The following is a 17,162-nucleotide window of genomic DNA, read 5'->3' on the forward strand; positions in this document are numbered from 1 at the left end:
GGGGTAGTGGAAGGTGTCCCTGTCCATGGCAAGGAATGAGGTGGTCTTTACAGTCCCTTCCAACCCAAATCATTCCAGGAGTTGGTATCTATGGAATCTGGGAAAAGTGCTGCCAAGGCTGCCGTGGAATTATGGCCTGTGGGGAAGAGGACATAATTATGGCAGGGGGACCAGAAGACAGGAAACTTCTCCTCCAACTCTGACTCCAGATAGCATTTTCTCATTCTTTGACATCCCAAATTTCCAGACAAAGGGTGGTGAGGGGTGATTGCACAGCCAAAATGCTTCTGCCTTTCCTCCAGCTATAGCAAGGAGGTGCTTTGGCATGGCATGCCCAAAACTGCGAGCGCATTTCACTCTTGGCTGGGGAGGTCCTTCCTTCTCCCCCATCTCCTCCCACCCTCCTTCCCTTCACTTAGGCTGCTTTTCTCTTCCTTTCCTTTTGTTTCCCCGCCCCGCTTCCCTGCCCCAGGAAGAAAGTCTCATTTCAGTCTGAAAGCCAGTGCTGGAGGGGGAGTCATTTGACACTTAATGCCACAGCGGCAGGAAACTTCACCTTCCTGGGGTGGAATTAAAAGCACTTGAATTGTCTGGGGATCTTAAACAAGAGATGCAGGGAACATTCCGGGCTTTCCACACAAACACACTCACACACACACATGCAAAAGCCCACACAGCATCAGGGTGTAATAGCTCAGCTGGGGTAATGCACTTGAACGCTCTCTGCAGCAGACAGACCAGCTCTTTCCGTTCTTTGGAATAGTTTTTATTTTTCTGAGGCCTGAGATTGCTGCTGGTCTCTGGGGAGAGAGATGTTCCTCTCACGGAGAGAGCAGTGCCTTTTGCTCTTTGTAATCACGCTTCCCTCGGAGCATCCTGGGACTGGGAGGGGGCTGAGGGTGTGGGCTGGAGTTCTGTAGGTGCAGGGAGTTTCTGTGCTGGTCATCACACCTGGACAGCTCTTGTGAGACCCTGAGATCCAGAGGAGGACAGCCATGTCTCAAGTTCTGGGAAAATACTCCAAGGAGAGGCTGGAAAGGAAAAGGATTAAGAGGAGGAGGTGAAGGCAAGGGACAGGACCTTCCCTCCTCCATTCCCTCAGTGCTTCCTCACAGTGCCCAGCTTTTATTCCCTGAAGGGACACACAGAAGCTGAGCGGGCTCTGGAGTTGGATGGCACTGGGATCATCCTCCCTGACTGGCAGCAGCTCCCACCTGGAGCATGCAGGACTGAGCAATCAAGCAGGGTGTTTGCTCACATCCATCCAGTCCTGCTTTTCTCCTCCCTGATCGTTCACCCATCCTCTGGCCACACTTTGCCTGGGGGCAGCCGTGCACATCCCCAACAACCACCTTGGTCCCTGCTTTCTGTGCCATGGTTCCCCAGCCCCCTGGGCATCCTGCTGCCCCTTGGGCCTGCTCTCAGCCCTCCCTTCTGCCCTTCCCCAGGGAGTTTGCCAAAGAGAGAGAGCGTGTGGAGAACCGCCGAGCCTTCATGAAGCTGCGGCGGCAGCAGCAGATCGAGCGGGAGCTCAACGGCTACCGGGCATGGATAGACAAAGCGGGTAAAGGATGGTGGCCAGGGGACATCTGGGGGGACAACACACTGCTGGTCGTGTGGGGTGGTGGGGAGAGAAAGGAATCCCTGAGTCCTGAAGTGTCCAAGGTGCTCACGTGGTGATGTTAAGTGAATGGGTGAGCTTGGTCCCACCAGGCTGCAGGCAAGGACATCACCAACCTCCGGTGTGTCCTCGTGTTCTGTGGCATGAAATTGTCACATTCTGTGCACAAAGCACGCCACATCTCCAGGGAGGCTGTGAGCAACACGGCTGTCAGCTGTGCTCTGCCATGGTTTCCTCTCTCCTGGCGTTTGCTGGAGTCCCCTGCTGTGGTGGGCAGTGGGAAAGAAGAGCAGTCAATAGGGAAAAGGGTTGTCCAGTTAAATTTGCTCCTGGAGCCATCTGGAGGGGATGAACTTACTGGTTCCTACCTCGGGACTCCTGGACCTGGGCTGGGGGTGGTGGAGGTTCCAGGCTTCCTCCTGACACCAGGCATGACAGCCCGTGGGTGTTGGTTCCCAAACTGCCACAGCCCATGTCCTTGCTTGCTCCTCCTAGGAATGAGGCCAGTGCATTCAGCTCTGGGAAGGGAAGATTTACACTTTCATCCAACATTCAGACTTGTAAAAGATGGGTGTCTTCAAATGAGTCCTGAGCACCAGACCTCAGTTTTAGCCCTGGGCTGGGTTGCTTGAGCCCCAGACCTGCTTACAGTTTTCTACTTCTTTAATGAGCTTAATGACAGTGAAGGGAGAAGGGCTGATCACAAGTAATCCTTCTTTCTGATGTGATGTTTGGTAGCTGCCACTTGTCACCCTCCAGAATTTGCTTTTGGGCCCTTAACCAAACTCCCTTGGTAAGAGTTTGCAATCTAGAGCCAACCTCTGGGCTGGGGGAAGTTCTTAAGTACCAGGCAGTGACACGTGACAGTGCCTTGTCTCCTGATGCTGAACTGTGTGTTTTGCGTAGAGGAAGTCATGCTGGCTGAAGAGAACAAAAATTCGGGGACCTCAGCCTTAGACGGTAAGACCAGCAATGCCCTTAAAATCTGCCTGCCCTTCCTTCTGCCTGCCTGGAGCTGGAGGCTCAGACCCTCCAGCTGTGGTGGGGAGGCCCCAGTGGGGTCTGCAGCCCAAGAGAGGGGTGAGGGGAGGTGGATTGGCACTGTAACTCCTGAGAGAGCGTGGAGGCTGGGAGGTGTCTGATCCCACACAAGGGATAGCTCTGGACTAGGATCACCTGGGTGTCTTCATCCTGTTACCAGACCTGAGTACTGACCACCAGGTCCTGATCCAGTGCGCTGGCTACTGGCAGAGTTGGGCCACTGAGACTCCAACAGCTGTTCCTCTTGTCTTCCCAGTGCTCAGGCGAGCCACCATCAAGCGGAACCGCACGGATGCCATGTCGGGTGACGAGCACTGTGTCGACATCTCCTCCGTGGGCGAGCGGAGGCTGGCACAGAGGAGACCTCTCCATCCAACCTTGGGTAAGTGCAGTCTGCAGCTTGCTTCCCCCAAACCTCTGCCAGCAGGTTGGGTTCCCAGAGTCCCACCCATCACGTGGAGAGCGTCACAAACCAGACATCTCTGCTAGTTTAGCAGCAAACCTCCTTCTGCCACACAAAAATTCTCTGGATGACTTGTGCCCCATAAGAGCAATGTCCGTGAGCCATCTTTCCTGTCTCATATCACAGGAGAGGCTGGAGCATCCAACTCCTTGTTCCCCTTCTTTTTCCTTTAGGTAACCCCTCGAGTCACTCTGGCCTCAAAGGTGCCAGGGTGGACGGTGCCTCCTATTTAAGGCACAAGGAGCGACTCCTGCGCATCTCCGTCCGCCACATGGTCAAATCCCAGGTCTTCTACTGGATTGTCCTGAGCCTGGTGGCTCTCAACACTGCCTGCGTGGCCATCGTCCATCACAACCAGCCAGCCTGGCTCACCCACTTCCTCTGTGAGTCCCTGGGCTTGGTGTAGGTGGGAGAGTGTTGCAGCACACCCTCACTGCTTGCCTCGAGGCGCACAGGGATGAGTCCTGCCACAGTTGTGCTGGTGTGGAGATGGGTGGGGAATAACCTCAGCTCCATCCATTGTTGATAGCAAAAGATCATGTAGAGGTGTTTAATTCAGCTTTGCCCTTGGCCTCATGGCCACTGAGGGCCGTCTCAGCCTTGTGAGCAAACACGGAGGCTCTGTGTCCTTCAGGTCTGATGTGTTAGTCATGAGAGAAAAACACTGCCAGTCTCAGTGGAGTTTATCCCAAAATTATGAACAGTGGTGATGGAAAGCTTGCTGGAGAACCACCTCTGAATGTGCACAAGCCATTGATGGAAAGGTGTAAATTTGCAGGGATGGGACTGGTCATGGCAGAACACCCTGGTTAAAATACTTGTGCAGAGCATGGTGAGGGAATCCCAGGCTTGGAGGTTCCCAGTTATGGAGCCTCCCTGAGCCCAGCATTGGCGAGGGCACAAGGTCAGGTCTTGGAAGCACTGCAGTGTGGGCTACTGCAGAGCAGCGTGGTCAGCCCCACGTGTGTCACTCCTGAGCTGCTGCAGTGGGGACAGTGCTGCTTTCTCAGACGCGTTATTCTTCCTCACCTTGAAAATGTCCCTGTCAAGCCCCAGCTCTACCCAAATCTGCAGTAGTAGGCTCAGGCCTGCTGAGCTCCCAGCACGCTGCAGCGTGGTGTGGCAGCTGGTCGTGGTGAGAAGCATCTTCTGGGAAAGGTGAAGAGCCAGGCTCTTGCCTGCTAAATGTTCATCAAATAGCTGGAAAGGCTTTTCACTGGCTCTTGGCTGTTTGGCTCTGTTTCCCTGGCCAAATTCCAGCCATGCAATGATTTTAATCCAGGTTGATAGTATTCCCCTACAGTGCTGTGTGGTTAATGCCTTTGTAGGCTCCTCAGCCACTGTGGTTTAATGCCAAAGAGCTGCTCCGCTCCGTGCTGGCCATGTCTGGTCCTCTCAATCCCCTGGGACACTGGTGCATCTCCCCTGAATGATTAACTCATGGGCCTGATGCTCTATTACATACAGTTTTGCTCCTCACAGATCAAATTCCCTCATCCCAAACCCTGAGAGTTTGGGGATGCAGTGTGGTCCTTGACTTGTCCCATCTTTGTGGTGTTCTGGATGCTCAGCTGGTGCGTGCAAGCAGTGTGCTCCACACAGCTCAGTGCCTCAAGCACGTTTGGGTTTTGTCTTCCAGACTATGCAGAGTTCCTGTTTCTTGGGCTCTTCCTTCTGGAGATGTCCTTAAAGATGTACGGGATGGGGCCACGTCTTTACTTCCACTCTTCCTTCAACTGCTTCGACTGTGGGGTGAGCGGCCCCAGGGATGCTGTGGGTGTGGGGGGAGATGCTTGGCAGGGCTCTGCAATGCAAGGCACCAAGGGGGGGATCAGGATGGCCGTCACAGTGGGCAGGGAGCACTTTCTGCCAGGACAGCCTGAGACACCAGGTCCTGGATGAGGTGGTGGGTGCCTCGTCTTCGGGGATGTTAAGATTCCCTGCAGCAGCTCATCTTGAGCCTGTCTTTGATTTGTGGCTCTGTCTGCTTCTCAGGTCACAGTGGGAAGCATCTTCGAAGTGGTTTGGGCTATATTCAGGCCAGGAACCTCTTTTGGGATCAGTGTCCTACGAGCTCTTCGTCTCCTGCGGATATTTAAAATAACCAAGTGCGTACCCATCATCAACGCCTGTTACCCTCCGTCTGTGGCTGCAGCCCAGATCCAGTCACTCCTGCTCTCCAGCATCACTGGCAGTGCTCCAGAAATATCTCTATTTTCTAGGTACTGGGCATCCCTGAGGAATTTGGTGGTCTCGCTGATGAGCTCCATGAAATCTATTATCAGTCTGCTCTTCCTCCTCTTCCTCTTCATTGTAGTCTTTGCCCTGCTGGGAATGCAGCTGTTTGGAGGCAGGTATGTCATTTCAAGGCTGAGGAACCGGAGTTTCTTGGCATTAAAGCCAAGTGATGACACGCTCTTCAGGGGCCCAGCAAAACTGTACCTTCCCCCTCAGTCTCCTCCCAGACAAAAATCCCTGCTCGAGGGCTGCCTTTGGGCTGTGTGGGTCCTTCCAGCCAGGAGACCTTCTGGTTTCTGGCACCAAATGCTCAGGAGACCTTTTCTAGAGTGGGGAAAGGTCCTCCTAAACACAAGAGAACTGGTAGCACAGCAGTCAGGGGTTTGGTGACCTTGGTATTTCACCCTCCTGGTTCCCTTTCCAGGTTTAACTTCATGGATGGGACTCCCTCGGCCAACTTTGACACCTTCCCTGCAGCCATCATGACGGTGTTTCAGGTAGGAGCTGGGCTGCCAGGAGACCTAAACAAAGGGACTTGGCACCACCTGGTTTCTCCCCCATGGCTGGGAGGGGCTCTTTACACCACACAAGTTCCCCTCTATCAGCTGTTGAATCCTCCCTCTCCTACACAACAAAGTGGATGGAAGGAGGTGGAAACTCTTCCACCTCTGTTACAGAAGATGAAGAGTTTCAAAACTCTTCTGAGGAGGCTTTAAATCCTCATCAGTGTGCAGTGAGATCTCCCTCAGGTGTTGCAGAGCTGGCTTATCCACTGCACGGGGTCCCTGTACATGGTGCCTGCATGTTGGTGGCACAGATGGGCAGTGCAGGTGACAGAGCTGCTGCCCCGTGTCCCCGCAGATCCTGACAGGCGAGGACTGGAACGAGGTGATGTACAACGGCATCCGCTCCCAGGGAGGCGTGCGCTCAGGGATGTGGTCCTCCATCTACTTCATCGTCCTCACCTTGTTTGGGAACTGTATCCACTGGGCTGCCGTGCTTTCAGGGCTGACACCTCCCCAGCCTCTCTGGGGGCATCCCTTCTTCCCCTCCCAGCTGAGGGACACCCACCACACACCTGTGGGTGTCCCAAAGGCAGAGAAGGAGCTGTGGGGAGGTGCACTGAGGGCTGTGGGGTGGGTGAGGAGTTTGTGCCTTTGGCTGGGCTCCTTGGGAGCTGCAGATACACATGTCCTTAACACACGGCTTGTGCATCCTTAGCTGCTCTCAGATACTCTGCTGAATGTCTTCTTGGCCATTGCTGTGGACAACCTGGCCAACGCTCAGGAGCTCACCAAGGTACGTTCCTGCTGCTCCTTTTCCTTCTCCCGTGGAGAGAGTGGGGGCAAAGCCATTTAGGCTTTGATTTAGGAAAACGCTTAAACCTGCTGCTCTTTCCAGGAACACCCACACTTCAAGTATGACTTTATTTCTCCATGTAAACTTCCCAGTCCTGTTTGCCATCAGTCAGATGGAGACAACCCTCATCTGTTGGGTAGGACCTGATGTGGGGACTCTTATCTGCCCGAGCACTCTGGAGATGTGGAGTGGGAAGCATTTTCCAGTGGTGTCAATATTTATTCCCCATCTGCCTATAGGGCAGCACATGTGATTTAGGATGCAATTTAGGCTGGTGCTCAGCTGCTTTTAAGACCATGCTGGGGAATATTTGGGGAACTCGAAATTGTCGGGGCACCATCTGCATAACGGTGACCAGGAGAGAGCTGCAAGGGTCAGTGACACTCTTTGGAGTAGACCAGTGATCCTGTGGTGCCCAGATTTTTGTGGAGCCCGTGCTATTACTCACATCCCTGGGACTCACTGAGAGGCTTCCACAGCGGTGTAAATCTGCCCCGAAGCAGGGCACGGTGCTGGTTTGCCTGAGGGATGTGTGCAGGGGTCCTCCCACGCTGGGAGGGTGCAGAAGGCACTTCCAGGGGCTGCCGGCTGCCGCTGGGGTGCGAGGGATGGGAGAGCCCCACGGGTATCGGCAGCATCAATTAAGAGAGCGCTGAGTTTTTGAAAAGGCTGAATGCTCGCTAATGACTCCTAATGACATTCTTTGCTCCGGAGACACAACCATACTCATTAAAGCAACCCGGTCTCTACCGGGGTCATTCATGGATGCCTTACCTCCCACTCGGTTTGGGGGATGCCTGTCTAGCCCCTGTGGCTGTGAAGAAGGGAGGGCTGAGCTGGTCTGCGCTGTCTGGGGTTGTCCCACCGTGCTCAGCCCAGCTCTTGCCTGGAGTGGGCTGGGTTCACTTATTTGAGCAGCACTGATGCCTTGGGGAAGATCTGGTGTGATGGGGAACCTGCATCCCCACAGCACAAAGGAATAGTGTCTCTGGAAGTGATGCCTTAAAATTTTATATTTTTTCAAATCCTGTACTGCTTTAGTGTATAACTCTGAACTCCATACAGTGTTGGCTGCTGTCTTCACATTTTGGTCAGACAAAACAATCCCTCTGGGCCTGAAACTCAAGGACACCCTACAGCTCCAGACCCCAAAGAGTGTAAACAAAAGTGAATTGGGGAGGAGCAAACTGGGGGTGTATGACTTCATTACCTGAAGCTGTAATTGGAGGATTAACCCCGACATGTAAATGGACCAAACTTATAATTGTCTGAAAAACTCATCACCATTGTTCATCTTAGGTGTAGCCCCTCTGTGAGGCTTTTGACTGCCCAAGGTGTGCCTGCTGAAGGCCTTCAATAAATACCCACTTTATCCTCTTAACCTTGTGTAGCCTCTGTTCTAGGCAGCCACTCCAAGGCATCAGAAGAGCAGGTCCCCCTCTATCCCTCGAGCCTTGGCATCTAGGGTTGTCCTGCACATCCCTCACTGCTCCCAATGGCTGAGCTTTCCCTCAGAGCCCCAACACCCCACTGAGCAATGCCCTCTTTTCTCTGCAGGACGAGCAGGAGGAAGAGGAGGCCTTTAACCAGAAGCACGCCCTTCAGAAAGCCAAAGAAGTCAGCCCCATGTCTGCCCCAAACATGCCTGCTATCGAGTGAGTGACTCCCCAACACCACCCTGGTGACCCCCCGAGCCCAGCCAGGCTTAGAAGGGCACAGAGCTGCAGCAGAGCCTGGCCACGCTGGTTGGGGGGGGATGCCAACAAGAAAAAAGGGGTCCCCACATGGGGGGACTCCCTCTCTGGGCAGCTTCCTGAAGATGGATGGAGGTCTAGGAGTGTGCTCCCCATGAGAAGCAGTGCTTTTGGAGAGGTGACAGCTCTCCAGGGAGCTCCTGAAATTGCCAACCTCTACACCAAGCTGCAGTCTCAGTGCTTGGGCATGGCAAAAATATGCTAAAAGAGGCTTTCTGCCCCAAATATAGAGCTCAAGCACTCAGGGCTGATGGTAGGAGGCTGGGGAGGAGGAAGGTATCTCAAGTTATTCTTGAGGAGGGGTGATATTTGTTCCTGGGGAGTGTTTCTTCATGGCAGAGCTGCAGGAGAGCAGCCAGGGCTGGGGGAGAAGGGAGCTGTGGTGTCACAAATCTCCCTCGGGCTCCTTCCTTGGGAGCGAATGCAGTTAGGAAAGATGGAGCGGGTTTGTGAAACCATGTTTGATTGTTCAAAAATTTGATTTGAGTGAGAAAAAAAAAGCCCCAAACCGCATAAACCTCCAGCATGGTGTTAAGAAGCCTTGTCTCTGCATTTCAGCAGGAGAAATTTCTGTTTTTTCCTTCCTAGCTGCCTTTTTTCTCTTTATTTTGCGGTGTCATATGGTCTAAATCACATAAAACTTTCAAAGTCAACATTGGAACGAGGCGTTTTGATTTGTTTCCCAAAACAGTACATTTCAGTACAGCTGAAGGGATTATTTTATTTTTTTCCCCTCTTTTTTTTTTTTTTTTTTAAATAGAATCCCTTCCCAGGGAATTTTAGGTTTTGTTATGCTTTGAAACCCAGCCAAGCTTGTACACGGCAGAATCTCTTGCAGATTTGCTGAGAGAAACTGCTGTCTTCAGGCGAGTGCTGATCTGGGGGGGTCAGAGGCAGCCTTGGGAATGGCCCCCTCCCTGGTTTGGCAGTGGTGGGAAGCTGTGGTCCTGCACCCTGTGTGGTTTTAGGGCCAGCAGGAACGGGGTGTGCTTGTAAGGCCTGCGTGATCCCCCCAGCAGCCACAGATTTTACCCTGGATTGGGGCTGATGGGGTGTTTGTAATAAATCTGTCTGCCCGAATACGAGGGGGGTTTAGGGCAGAGGTGGTGGAGTCTGTATGTTGGCTCTGTTTCTGGATACCAGTGGGAATGTGTTGGATAAAGTGAGGCAATAGAGAGCTTTAGGCTGCGGGAGAGGCTGAGGAATGGACAGATAGGAGAGAGGAAGAGGGGGAGATGGAATATATTAGCGCAGTGAAGGATTTGCCCACACTGCACATCCCTGATAGAGCTCTCTAGTCACTACCAGATAGAGCTGATTAGGAAAACAGATCTTTTCAACTTTTCCTTGTTGTTCTGGCGGCATTGAAAGGGGAGGTATTGATATTCATGGGGCTTTTTTCCAGATCCTCCCACTCACCAGGATGGATTGGGGTCAGGCCCAGGCAGTAGATGCCATGGGTTAGGCTTGATGGTATGGTCAGCCTGAGGTCTGGTGTGCTTTTGGTGGTGCTGAGCTTGTGGAGGGACAGCACAGTGGTGGCCAAGGCAGAGCAGAGCTGGCCCAGAAGGGAGCTCAGAGCCGGGCCCTGCCTTTGGTGGCTCCATTTCCCCGCGGGTACTTGGTGCATGCAGGCTGGCACGGGCATTCCCGCCGGCAGCGTGGGCATGGACGGGTGTTCCCACTTGGCCAGGGGGGCGTGGGTGGCCCTGGTGCCCGTGGGAGCTCTGTGTTTGCACCTGGGTGCAGATGGCTCGGGGCTGCCAGGCGGGCGCTGCGGGCACGTGTTGAGCAATGCACCAGCATGCATTGGTGCCGGACGCGCTGCATGGATGCGTCTGCAGGATCAGCAGATCCTGGGACTGTGGGAATGCTGTGGGTGCTGGCAGCTCCAGCCCTGCCTCCAGCGTGGCACTGAGGCCTCCCCATGCATGGGGATCCATGGAGACCATAAGGACCAGCATGAATAGAGCGCCTCTCCCGTGAGCTGGGAGGATTGAGGCTGTTAAGCCTGGAGACCTTGGAGCACCTTGAGAGAGCTGAAGAGGGACTTCTGACAAGGTGTTTTTTTGATAAATGATAGGACAAGGGGGAATGCCTTCAAACTGTTGGGAAGTGGTCATGACAGCGAGCCTGCCAGAGCTCGAGAAGCATTTGGACAGTGCTCTCAGGCACACGGTGGCATTCTTGGGGTTGTCCTGTGCAGGGCCAGGAGCGGGATGCAGTGATTCTTGTGGGTCCCTTCGAACTCAGGATGTCCTGTGTTTCTATGATTGCACATTCTCAGGGCAGTGTTCTTGGAGCTGTGTCTATCCGAATCTTTTCTATGCTGAGGCAAAGGTTAAAGCCTGGAATCTCACCCTGTCAGCCCTGTTAATTTGCTCTGTGTGGGGGCTGCTCAGGTGACAGCAGCTCTGTGGCATCTCAACCTGGCCTTGTGCCTTGTGTTTGCTGGGGAAGTTCACGTTCCCCTCTGTGCTCCCAGGGCAGCATCAGCTCATGGTGGTGGCTCTGAGCAGCTCAGGGCTGGCCTGATGCATCGCTTCCTCTTTCCAATTGCCACGTGTTTCTTGGGAGAAGTGAATTTGGAGCAGTTTGAGACAGCGGTTAAATATCCAAGGATGTCTCGGAGGTTCTGAAGGACTGGAGCCTGCAGTGCTCTCCCAGTGCACGGCGTGGGGAAGGCTCCCAGGGAACAGAGTGCCAGCGTGAGTGTGGGCAGCCCGTGACCAGCGTTCCCGTGGGGGTTTGCTGTGGAAGCACAGGGCCAGGATGAGCCCTGCTCAGGGAGGGGGGACAGCTCTGTGCGCTGCCCACACGAGTGGAAGGAGGGGATTGAACCCGTTTGTTTTTCCTCCGCAGAAGAGACAGGCGGAGGAGACACCACATGTCGATGTGGGAGCCACGCAGCAGCCACCTGTATGTGGGCGGCGGGGGCGCGTGTCCGTCTGTGCCTCCTGTGCTGTCTGTGCGTCCGTCCGCGGGGCCGGGCACGCCCCGCTCCTCTCCGGCCTGGCCGGCAGGGACGGGAGTGGGAATTCATTGTGTGTGTGTGTGTGCTGTATCCGTGTGCCCCGTGCTCCCCTCGCTGTGCGCGATCCCCGTGCGCGGTGCCGCGGTGCCGGCGCGCCGCTCGCTGCCCGTGGGTGTGCGGTGGGGCGTGAGCAGTGCCCGTGCCCCTGTGTGCTCCTGGGTGTTTCCCTGTGCCGCGGGGGTGTCGGGAAGGGCACGTCTTGTCTTCTCCAAAGTGTTGTTTTACCACGCTGCAAAGGTTTCGTGGCGTGGCCCAGAAGCCCAGTGCAGCTCCTTCCCCTCAAAGTCGCTGCTCCTCAAGCCTCAGGGCAGGCTTTCTACCCGGGATGTGCTGGGAGAGAGGCGAGGAGAGGTCCCTGATGCAGCAAGAGGGCTTGGCCATCCGTATTTAAGGTGTCCCCTGGCAGTCACACAAGAGGAAGGTGGTCTCTGCCTGTCTGGGATAGGGCAAACCAGGATGCTGGCTGCTCCCAGAAGCTGGACGTGCTGCCTGAAAGCTTCAGGGCAGCAGCGAGGCTGCTGGGGCTGGTCATCCATCAGCCTGATGCTTTCTGGAGGGACACAAGCGCACTCCCAGCCCCATTTCCAGCACCAGAGGGACACTGACGAAGCCTTAGCACAGCCTGTAACCCTGGCGGTGGCACTGCCTTCTGCCTGGGATTCCCAGATTAAATACAGGGTGGGAGCTTCACCGGGGGGATGCTGTGGCAGCCGGGATGGTGACCCCTCGCTGTCCCCACCCCGTTGCAGGCGGGAGCGTCGCCGGCGGCACCACATGTCGGTGTGGGAGCAGCGCACCAGCCAGCTGCGCCGGCACATGCAGATGTCCAGCCAGGAGGGCATCAACAAGGACGAGCCGCCCCTCATCAACCCCCACGCCAGCATCTTCCGCAGGAAGAGACCCGGGGAGGGCGTCACCCTGGAGAAGTGCGCTGAGGAGCAGGGCAAGGGAGAGCGCGAGGGACCCGAGCAGCCGGTCCCAGGGGCCAACCCCGGCGGTGGGGAGGACAGGACATCGCCCCGGGCCAAGCGGGACGTGTGGCAGCAGAAGTCTTGCCATGGGAACTGTGAGCCAGGAGAACAGGACGGGGCAGGAGGCAGCATCGAGGACAGGGCGAGGATGAGGCAGAGCCAGCGGCGCAGCCGGCACCGCAGAGCCCGCGTGGAGGGGAAGGACACGGCTGGCATCTTGGGGAGCCGCTCGGCCAGCCAGGAGATGGGGCTGGAGGAGGCCAGCGCCGCAGAGGGGACACAGGATGGGGACCGGCGTGGGGACGTGGCTGCGGCAGAGGCGCTGATTCCGGGGGAGCCAGAGGCGAGCGGGGAGTCCATCAGGTTGGTACCTGCAGAGGGCATCTTGCCGTCCCCACAGCTCCTTGTATTCTCTTCTACTCCCATCCCGGTATCTTCTCACACCTCCTTTTCTCCCCCGTCCCTACTGCAGGACAAACGGGGTCCCTGCTGGCGACGCCGATCTGATTGGGACCACCAAGAAGGGCAGCCCCCCGCACGTCGCGCCCGAGCTCTCCCAGGGGAAGACGGGCACCCTGACGGAGCAGGACTGCAGCAGCCCGGACACGAGCGAGCAGGCGCTGCTGGAGCACAGCCGCAGCGTGAGCCGCAGCGAGCCCGACCTCTCCTCCATCACCCCCAACACCGAGAAGGCCACCGAGAGCACCGCCATCATGATCGATGTCCACGACTCCGCTGTGGTACAGAGTGAGGACCCGTCTCTCTTTCCTGAGCCCCTCTCCCAGCCCTAGGGGATCCTGTGGGGGCGGAAAGCTGCTTGCATGGCTTTTCCTGTCTGCATCCATCAGCTAGGGGGATCTCCGTGCTGCTCCTTGCAGCACCTCACCCCAGTTTTGCAGGGGAGACCAAGCGCTGATGCGCCAGCATCCCCTGGGGTCTGTGTCCCTTTCTCACCTCTTCCCATCCACCCCTTCATCTGATCCATCATTTCCCACCACCCCTTCATCTGATCCATCATTTCCCCTTCCTCTCTGCCTGGGCAAAACTCTAGCATTCCCTGTTTTTCCTGGAACATCTGTAGCCTCCGGCAGCTCACTGTCACTCAAACCCCTTAGCGGCATCCTAGCTGTCAAGGTGAGCTGCTTTAAACAGTGTTATTAATTAAGCAGCAAGGTGAAAACTGGCCTTGTTAAACCCATTTCATCTGCTATCCCAGCAGCTGGTGTATTTTCTCCCTGCCTAGTCCCTCTCCCTGTGACGGCACAGGGATTCAGAGCAGGAATTCAGAGGGGGGTTGCCCGGGTACACCCCAGGGTGTTGTCTGGGTGCAAGGTCGGGCAAAGGCTCTCGCTTTCCTGCAGTTAGCAACAAGACAGATGGCGAAGCCAGCCCCTTAAAGGAGGCAGAGACCAAAGAGGATGAGGAAGAAATGGAGAAGAAGAAGAGGAAGAAGGAAAAGAGCGAGACGGGCAAAGCCATGGTGCCGCACAGCTCCATGTTCATCTTCAGCACCACCAACCCGTGAGCTGTGTTTCATGCTGGGGCTGGGGAGGGCTGCAAGGGGAAGGACCCCAGACCACCAAAACCAGGGAATCCCTGTCAGAAGAGAGCTGAATGTCTCCCAAACAGGCTTAATAAGCAGCCACAGAGTCCCCAAGTCCCACATAGCTCTCTTTCTGTGGCATGGCTCATGGCTCGCTCTCCCAGCTGCTGATTGCTAAGCTGGGATTTTTATTCATTGTTTGTCATATTTACCTGCAGTTTTCTGCTGCTCTGTAGCTCTTCCCTAGATCCAGCAGCCTGGAAGAGTAAGCACCCCAATTTCTTAGGGACTCTCCCTGCCTGGCTGTGGGGCTGAGACTGCTGAGAAGAGGGATCAACAAGCCCAAACACCTCTTGGGCTCCCTTCTTCTGCTCCTCAGTCTTTGCTGCCCATCTCCCCACCCTGGAAGGTGGCATTATGGGGTGGGCTTTGCACAAGGGCTGTGGCTGTGGCCTGCCAGGGTCTCACAGGTGGGGTGTGGGCTGTGTCCCTGCAGGGTGAGGAGGGCCTGCCACTACATCGTGAACCTGCGCTACTTCGAGATGTGCATCCTCCTGGTGATCGCTGCCAGTAGCATCGCCCTCGCCGCCGAGGATCCTGTCCTCACCAACTCCGACCGCAACAAAGTGATTGCAACCCCCTCCCCACCAGTGCAGGCAGAGCTCCTGCAGGATTTTAGCTCTGTAGGATCTGTAGGATCAGGGCAGCCGGTGGTGGCACTTGCACCGTGCTGTGGAATCTGACTTCTCCCCCATCACCTTCTGTTGTGAACTGTGGGAGTCACTCCCAGCTTCCCACACATGGGGTTTGGAGCCTGGGGAGAGACCAGGATGCCTGGTCAGCTGTAAAGTGGCTTGGACTGAGGAGATGCTAGTACTGGTGTGGGGCAGGTGACCCTGGCTAGCAGCATCATTTCCAAGCCATTTGCATGGGGAATGATTCCCTCCTGCCTGCACAGGCTGGGTTCGGGGCTGTCCTGAACTCTCAGAGATGAGGCTGGGTTTGGGACAAGCAAACCAACCCTATTTTGTCCCTGAGCCAGGCAAGCTGCTGCAGCTGGGTGTCTGGGTGGGCATGCTTTGCTCAGCAGCAGCTGCAGAGCACCTGTGTCCTCTCTGCAGGTGCTGAGGTACTTTGACTACGTCTTCACTGGTGTCTTCACCTTCGAGATGGTGATCAAGGTAAGAACCCTGACAGGATGCAGCAGCCCTGGGAAATAGCTCAGTTTTGCAGTTCTGGTCCTAAATTTAGATGGTGGAGACCTTTAAGTCTGTTTCTCAGCAGTGCTGGTCCAGTGTGCTCAGCCGCTCCTTTATCAGCCTCGAGGCTTCCACAAAATAGCAAGTCCTGCACCCAGGACACTGGGATGTGTCTGCAGTGCCCCTGTGCCACAGCTTGGTGTCTGAGCTGCTCATTCCCTGCCTGTTTTTCTCTCTGTGTCTTCCCTCCAGATGATTGATCAGGGCTTGATCCTGCAGGATGGCTCCTACTTCCGAGACCTCTGGAACATCCTGGATTTCATCGTGGTGGTGGGAGCGCTGGTGGCTTTTGCCTTGGCGTAAGTGGCCTTTGTCCTTTTCAGCTCCCTGCCTCCCCTGGGCTGGGCTGGGAGAAGGATGAAACTCTGTGTTATGGCTACTAGACTCTGATTTTGTTTTGTATTTTATTTCTCTGCACCCTTCTGGTATGGCTCCTGGCAGTGATGTGTGGCTGCCCCAGAGATGTGTTTCTCCTTGTTTGGCAGAAGCTGGTGAGAAAGCAGGCAGGGAGCAAGGCAAGGCAAGCTGGAGATGCTAGGAAGAAGTTGGTGGTGCAAGTGGATTTGAAACAGAGCAGAAGGAGCTGTTAGAGAGGGAGAAATGGCCTAAAGGTGCCAGAGCTGGAGTTATGCACCTGCTATGCATCTTGGGGTGCACAGAGACAGCAAAAGCAGCAGCCTGCCAGGTGGAGCTGCCCTGTGAACACATTTGTGCTGGAAATGGTAGCCCTGGCTGGTGACTTTTCCTCTGGTCTGAGGGGGACATTGCTCTGGAGCCCTGCAGGAATGGGGATGAGGCTGGTGGGGTTTGTGCCAGCATCCTCTGAGGTATCACAGAGAGGGCTGTGTGCTTGCCCTGCTGCGTCCCCACTGAGCATTGCTTGGAGACTGGGCCCTGGCACTGAGCTTGTGGCACCTGTGGGTGCTGGGATGTGCCATGGAGGGCAGAAGCACACAGGGATGAGTTTCCTGCTGTTCTGATGTGCCCTGTGCTGCTGGCTGGGGCAGGGGGTGCAGTGGGCTCAGGAGGGATGTGTGGTGCCAAGGTGGTGCTTGCAGGGAAGGGGCATCCCCTGGTCCCCAGGGCTGTGCTGCCCCATTGGTGCCCGAGGAGGAAGAGGAGCAGAGAGGAGAGGTTCAGGCTCCTTTGTCACGCTGTTGTTCTCTCTTTGTGCCTGTGACACTGGCAGCAGTGGCTGGTGACAGGGGAGGGCCTGGCAGCCACGCAGACGGGAGCCTTGGCCTTGTCCACAGCTCAGGTACCGTGCGGGGCTCTCGGGGTGCCCACGAGGTCCCTGGATGGATTACAGCCCGTAATCCATCCCTCCCACCTCACCCCGGACTGGGCAGCTGCTCCTTCTCCTGGTTCTCACCCACTTGTGCCCCACTGGCTCGTTGCTTGTGCCTTCCTCACCCTCCTCACCCCATTCCTCGCCCGGTGCTTCCAGCCCCTGCTCTCTCCTTGGGAAGAGCACGGGAGAATTCAGCTCGCCCAGCACAGGGATGAAGCAGCCCCTGGGCAGGGCAGGGGGCTGACCACAGACCCTGGCATGGGGAAGGGGCTTGGGGCAGGTTTGCTGCCTGGGGACAATGCTCTGAGCCTCTGGGAGGCCACACAGGCCACCAAGAGGGTAGATGGAGCATCTCCAGGGTCTGGCTGATCCCTGCTCTGCCAGGACAGCCCCTCAGAGTGTGTCTGGCAGGACTCAAGGGCATCAGCAGCCTGAAGATGCACTGGGTGTTTTGAGGAGGAGGAGGGCAAGGGAGCCTTTTCCTTCCAAGGCGACTTCCATCAAGAATTTTGACGGCTGAAGGAGCAGAGGATGTTGGCTCAGCCTGCTCCTGGGTGGAGGGGTGTCACCAACGCACAGGAATTGCTT

General features: G+C 55.9%; 1 protein-coding gene across 1 annotated transcript in view; it reads left to right on the forward strand.

Moving 5' to 3' along the window:
* Nucleotides 1-17,162, forward strand: part of CACNA1E (calcium voltage-gated channel subunit alpha1 E) — a 92,669-nt gene that overhangs the window by 46,273 nt on the left and 29,234 nt on the right. Inside the window, exons 8-25 of the mRNA XM_041478901.1 lie at nucleotides 1,449-1,564; nucleotides 2,528-2,581; nucleotides 2,919-2,999; nucleotides 3,299-3,508; nucleotides 4,765-4,877; nucleotides 5,121-5,233; nucleotides 5,348-5,479; nucleotides 5,788-5,860; nucleotides 6,225-6,342; nucleotides 6,595-6,662; nucleotides 8,280-8,377; nucleotides 11,339-11,395; nucleotides 12,260-12,844; nucleotides 12,954-13,228; nucleotides 13,843-14,002; nucleotides 14,521-14,650; nucleotides 15,146-15,205; nucleotides 15,476-15,582. Of these exons, the coding sequence (XP_041334835.1) occupies nucleotides 1,449-1,564; nucleotides 2,528-2,581; nucleotides 2,919-2,999; nucleotides 3,299-3,508; nucleotides 4,765-4,877; nucleotides 5,121-5,233; nucleotides 5,348-5,479; nucleotides 5,788-5,860; nucleotides 6,225-6,342; nucleotides 6,595-6,662; nucleotides 8,280-8,377; nucleotides 11,339-11,395; nucleotides 12,260-12,844; nucleotides 12,954-13,228; nucleotides 13,843-14,002; nucleotides 14,521-14,650; nucleotides 15,146-15,205; nucleotides 15,476-15,582 (2,550 nt within the window). The remainder of the gene's footprint in view (nucleotides 1-1,448; nucleotides 1,565-2,527; nucleotides 2,582-2,918; nucleotides 3,000-3,298; nucleotides 3,509-4,764; nucleotides 4,878-5,120; nucleotides 5,234-5,347; nucleotides 5,480-5,787; nucleotides 5,861-6,224; nucleotides 6,343-6,594; nucleotides 6,663-8,279; nucleotides 8,378-11,338; nucleotides 11,396-12,259; nucleotides 12,845-12,953; nucleotides 13,229-13,842; nucleotides 14,003-14,520; nucleotides 14,651-15,145; nucleotides 15,206-15,475; nucleotides 15,583-17,162) is intronic.

Source organism: Pyrgilauda ruficollis, unplaced genomic scaffold (genome assembly GCF_017590135.1).
Source record: "Pyrgilauda ruficollis isolate IOZ18807 unplaced genomic scaffold, ASM1759013v1 scaffold47, whole genome shotgun sequence".
NCBI classification, from domain to species: domain Eukaryota; kingdom Metazoa; phylum Chordata; class Aves; order Passeriformes; family Passeridae; genus Pyrgilauda; species Pyrgilauda ruficollis.